Source organism: Gekko japonicus, unplaced genomic scaffold (assembly GCF_001447785.1).
Source record: "Gekko japonicus isolate JY-2015 unplaced genomic scaffold, Gekko_japonicus_V1.1 scaffold2018, whole genome shotgun sequence".
NCBI lineage: Eukaryota > Metazoa > Chordata > Lepidosauria > Squamata > Gekkonidae > Gekko > Gekko japonicus.
In genome coordinates this window covers 114,416-120,141 of record NW_015167112.1, presented here as the reverse complement: position 1 = coordinate 120,141, position 5,726 = coordinate 114,416, and the positions used below count along the sequence as shown (strand labels likewise).

General features: G+C 44.4%; 1 protein-coding gene across 1 annotated transcript in view; it reads right to left on the bottom strand.

The window, feature by feature from the left end:
• The window catches only part of MUC2 (mucin 2, oligomeric mucus/gel-forming), a 111,234-nt gene extending 105,725 nt beyond the window's left edge, over positions 1–5,509 (bottom strand). The window contains exons 1-3 of the mRNA XM_015412952.1: positions 5,440–5,509; positions 4,288–4,549; positions 1,971–2,085 (exon numbers count right to left, since the gene is read on the bottom strand). Coding sequence (XP_015268438.1) covers positions 1,971–2,085; positions 4,288–4,549; positions 5,440–5,509 — 447 coding nt within the window. The remainder of the gene's footprint in view (positions 1–1,970; positions 2,086–4,287; positions 4,550–5,439) is intronic.
• Between the last annotated feature and the right edge of the window lie 217 nt (positions 5,510–5,726).

The following is a 5,726-nucleotide window of genomic DNA, read 5'->3' as shown; positions in this document are numbered from 1 at the left end:
CACCGCCCCTCCGGTCCAAAAACAGTCCAGTGGCACCTTTAAGACCAAGTTTTATTTAGGTACAAGCTCTCCCTCCTCTGCGAGGACAGATCTGCACGTCCCCCCACCCCCATAGCTAGCAATCCAAAACAGTCCAGTGGCACCTTGAAGACCAAGTTTTATTCAGGTACAAGCTCTCCCTCCTCTGTGAGGGCAGATCTGCACGTTCCCCCCCCCCCATAGCTAGCAATCCAAAACAGTCCAGTGGAGCCTGAGCGGTGGGTGTTGCCTTCTGACACACGTCCGGTGATGTCAGGGGGTGTGACATATGCAAATAAGTTATGCTAATGAGTTATGCTAATGAGCTCCTGCACCTCTTTTTCTACTAAATGACCCCTGATCAGCAGTGTTCTCTCTAAGCAGAGTTAGTGTGAGCTAGCTCACAGTTTTTTAGCCTCCGACTCTCACATTTTTGTCTTCACTCAGGAAGAGATGGCTCCAGAGCAAACTGATTTATGCAGTAGCCAAATCACTCACTCACAACTTTAATTCCGGTGGCTCACGAAGTAGAATTTTTTGCTCACAAGACTCCACAGCTTAGAGGGAGCATTGGACTGGCTACTTCTGGTTGGGAAAACAGAGTGTGTGGAATGCTTAAGCACCCTCTCCCTGTACACCACAATCCCAGTCCAAATCAGACTCATGTATACCAGGAAATTAAATTCCCAGAATGGAAATAGTAACACATGTGATTGTCCAAACTGGGGAGGATGAAGGAGGATGTAAGTAAATTGTAGTGCATTGTTAGACCCCGAGGTCCTCTGAATGGAGACTCCAGGAGATGGAGTTGGGACACTGGAAACTTATGCCTGAATCATATATACTCTGTCATTGAGCTATGGGCTCTCTCTCTTTGAAGACTAAACTGAAAAACAATCATAAAAGGAGTGGACTTGAAATACAGCAAATAGCTTAGTTAATGAACGTTCTGAGAGGGGCAGGATTATTTGCTGAAGGGTTTGGAATTAAAACCTTTCCAAGATATAATACGGAGCAACTATTTATATTATCATGGGGTCAAACCTTGTGAACCAATTTGGTGTAATGGTTAGGAACGTGGACTCTAATCTGGGAGAACCGGGTTTGATTCCCCACTCCTCCACAAGCAGCTGTTGGTGTGATCTTGGGTTAGTCATGTCCTTTCAGAGCTGTTCTCTCAAGAGCAGTTCTCAAAAGACCTCTCTCAGCCCCACCTACGTCACAGGGTGTCTGTTGTGGGGAGGGGAAGGGAAAGGAGATTGTAAGCTGCTCTGAGACTCCTTCGGGTAGTGAAGGGTGGGGTATAAATCCCATCTCTCCTCCTCCTCCTCCTCCTTCATGCTACTGTATTCCTATCTATCCAACCCAGAGCCATAGAAAGGTTTTAAACTCCATCTGGAATTGGTTTAAACTCAGTCTCTACTACTTAGTCCCTCACTTATGGAACAACCACAGAGAATACTTCCTTACTTTCACTTGCTGTGTAGAGGACTCAAAAGGACGTTGATCTCAATCAGTATGATGAGACACAGGGAAGTAATTGGTGTCTTAAGAATGCTGAGCCAAAGCTATAAAGCCTATAAAGGTAAAGGTCTCCCTTGCTCGAAAGCCAGTCGAGTCCGACTCTAGGGTTGCGGTGCTCATCTCCGTTTCAAAGCCGAAGAGCCAGCGCTGTCCGAAGATGTTTCCGTGGTCATGTGGCCGGCGCACGGAACGCTGTTTCCTTGCCACTGAAGTGGTACCTATTTATCTACTTGCAATTTCTTGCTTTCGAACTGCTAGATTGGCAGGAGCTGGAACTAGAGACGGGAGCTCACTCCGTCATGCGGCACACTCGGGTCTCGAACTGCTGAACTGCAGGCCTTCCACAGCCTGCAGTTCAGCATCTTAACCACTTGAGCCACCGCAGCCTATGCCAAAGCATTAAAATTGAAGCCAAGTGCCATACATACCATCAAGGCATCTTCTCTGTTCCAAAGTAGAATCACTCCCACTCTGGCATAGAGCTTGGTGTATATATCACTCTTCTCGACCAGGATACCAGAACTATAGTATGGTGTTCTTACACTGCAGAGAAGTAAGTCACACAAAAGTTATTGTTAGACTCTACTGCAGGTGAAAATTCATCTTTGGTTTCTACTTGCTCTTCCATATGCAAGGTAAAGCTTTATTCATGAGGGAGGACATCGTTCCTAGCTTAAATATGAATATTCCAAACAAAGCTGACTGTTATTAGTAATCTGTACGTCTGTACGAGTTAGTCAGGTTGTTCTCAGTTTTTCAACTGTGAAAGTTTATCCAGGTAAATGAAACATTATATTTTACTTGTGAATGAAAGAGGCAGTTCTGTTTCCATCTAAAAACTTCTAGTACATACCATATTTTAGATCTAGCAGTGTCATTATTGCTTATTACACTTAAGTCCATGAGAACTTGCCTTCACCCTTTCTCCTCCCTTCCATATTTACTTACTGAAGGTTTATAGTGCATCATCATGCCAGAAAAAGAACTAAACGGAATCCAATTCAAACAGCCCCCGGCCCTTGCGGCTGTGGGGCTGGGGGAGTGCCTTTGCCTCCCAGCTGGAGGGACGGGCCATTTTTTAGGGTAGGAATTTTTTCACCCCTTCATGATTGGTAGGAATTTTTCGCCCCTTCCTGATTGGTACTTGGAGAAGGTGTTTTTGCCTACCCTGTATTACAACAGTGATGCAGGGTTTTTTATAGGGGTGGAGCCGTGTTAGTTATGTTGGTCACTTATAGGTGGGCAGGATTCTATGCTGAGACAGATTGCGGTCTGGTGAGCACCAGCTGACACCCCTTCTTTGGGGTTGAAGGGGTCGCGTGAGTAGTCTTTGTGCCTTGCGGCACGGGGCGGGGAAAACAGACTGCTTTTTGGACTGCCCTGATGGGTCCTCTCTTTGGGCCTTGTGGTCCAAGGGATGGGACTGCGAGGCTGTCCTACAACAGCTAGCTGGCTGGGCGGGAGCCACGGCTGATGGCTCTCGCCTGGGGCGGGGTGGCTCACTCTACGTCACAAGGCAATGGAGGGGGTTTTGGACCCCTGGCCTTGACCTCACCACAATCTGTGTTGCCCTTGCTATTAGTTCCGGTTAAAGTTGATTGTTAATAAAGTGGCCCTATAGTTAACCCAACATTCGTGTCCGCCTCTTTATTCCGGCTTGGGGGCAAGTCTTCAATGGCAACAGGAAAAAAAGACAATCACACAAATGCACCACGGTCCAAATAAAGAAAATCAGGAGTCTGGCATCTGAATTCATCTCTGCAGCTATGTACTAGATTTCTGAGAACCAGAATGGATGTAGCAGCATTATACTTATAGGGACTGCAGGCACAATATGGAATATTGCTTTTGTATCCTTAAACCCACATTCCTTAAAATGAATGTAGGAAAATTAATGGTAGGAAAATTAATGCTTGACAAAGTGACTCCCAGCACGTCTTTATGACTAAAGGCCCTTTATACCAAGTTTTCTCTGTGCAAAATGAGCCATTTTTCCAGAGAAGGATCCTACTGTAAATTTTATTCACACCAGAGTTTCTGCTGCAGAGCAAATAGTCAACCTAAGAACAGGGGAAGAGGTCACATTACAGGAAAAGGAAAACATTAACATTCACAGTGAAAAGGAGCATGTTTCCTTAAACCAATTACTTAACAATTGGTGTGGATTTATAATGCCATAATCTGCTGAAGAATGTCCTCTACATTGCAAATTACTTCTTCAAGACCATCCACTGACTAAATGGGTCACTTATCACTGCTGTTGAATGCCTCCTCTCTCTTTGCTTTATTCCCTGCATGAACAGGGATAAACCAGTAGCTGTTCCCAAGCAAGTGATAAAATCCCTAACCACATCTGGAAAATGGACATTATCTGAAGTGAAAGAAAGAAGAAGCAAGGGTAACAGGGTCTGGACCTAAACCAAGGTGCCAGAAACTCTTAGATTGGTTGTAGAATCAGAAAGGCACCCAGGACAACAATGGAGATCTGATGTGGTCCAATGGTGAGCTTGGGTGTAAAGCAGACCTACACAGAAGCTCCAGCCTGGCCACAGGCTTCTATGGTGGCTTTGGGTAAGCTACAGTTTCTGTTACATAGTCATGATAATGTGTTATCTTAGCAAATTAAAACTATCCAATCACAACAATGAACCTTAGGAACTGTAACCCCAAGAGTGAAAAGCCCCAGATACATCAGCACATGGATTTTGCATGACATAGAGGATCAGTAACGTTAAAAGAACTTACATTTGCCCATCCACCACAACCATTTTGTGAGTGAGGTAGATTGCAACATCTTTAACTGTGACAAGAACATATTGGATGTCAGGGTGTCCTTGGTCGTTCAGTTCACGCTGGATGTGGACAGAGAACTCCTTATACCCTTGGCAGTCAGAAGCAAAGTTGTAATTACAGAGGCCAGGAAACTGGTAGAAATCACCATCAAACGTTTTGAAGTGGTTGTTCCCCCAGGTGCTGCAGACATAGTGGCCATGACTAGGATCTCTTCCTGAAGTGACGAAGAATGAGGACAAAATAACCACTGAGTGAAATGATGGAGGAAGAAAATGGGCGATCGATGTTTGTAAAATTAAATACCAATGAACTATAAAATCTGAAGAACCTCTGAAGAAGGAAGTATCAACCACCTGTTTCAAATGTTCATCATTCTAGATACGCATTACAGTATTGCAAGCAACATGCACATTTATACTTCATAAAGATGCATCCAGTTTCTAGATTGGGATTGCAAACGCAGCGAGATCTTTGATATAAATCAATAAAAGACAGGCATCTTTGAGAGAAGAGTTGATGCCCTTTACGACAATACAACAACAGAGCAATTTCTACGGCTCCTGTTTGTTAATCCATGAATATAGACTGTGTGACACTCTTGAAGCATTCCAAAGTAAGCCACTCACCGAGGGAAAGAAACAAACATACCCTCCACCAAATGTACTTCAGATCCAAGAATCCTGAAAAATGACAGGGCCAACTATCTTTCTTTGCTAAAGAAAGAAAGTCTTGACCCACTTGTAGGTCCTCCTCACTACTGGATCATTAATAACTTCATAATCAAAACTACTGGACTGAATGGGTCATCGAGCTCTAATCTAATACAGCTTCTTTCCTTCCCTCGACCTGCCACAAATATGCTGAGGCAGGATCCTCTGTATCTCAACACACGTTCTCATCATCATTCACAGCAACAAAATGATTATTTGTTAATAGCAGAGAGCAGGACCGCCCAATCCCCTCCATGCAGTATCGACCACATCCCCCAAAATCCCTCTTGATCAGCTGAACAACGGAATGTTCTCACTCATTATGCACTGCCGTGCTCTGCGAGAGCCAATGTTGCCCAGGCTTCCCCTGAAACACCTCTTCTAAAAGGCTTACCTCTTTTAATGTCACTCGCATAGCAAAGGGCCAGCCATAGTATCAAAAGGCTGGGTACCCTTCGTCCCATGGTGTCAAAGAGAGGACAGAAGCTGTTCTAAACCTTTCCTTTATATAATGCCCATTGATGCAGCTCATGCCATCACAGGGGAGGAGATGACAGATGAGGAGAAGGAGGGACCACATGGGTGTGATGTTTGCAAAGGTAAGCAAACAGATAATTTTTTTATTATTATAATACCTGTAACCCAGCATTTAGGTAATATTGATTCAGTTCTTATACAGGG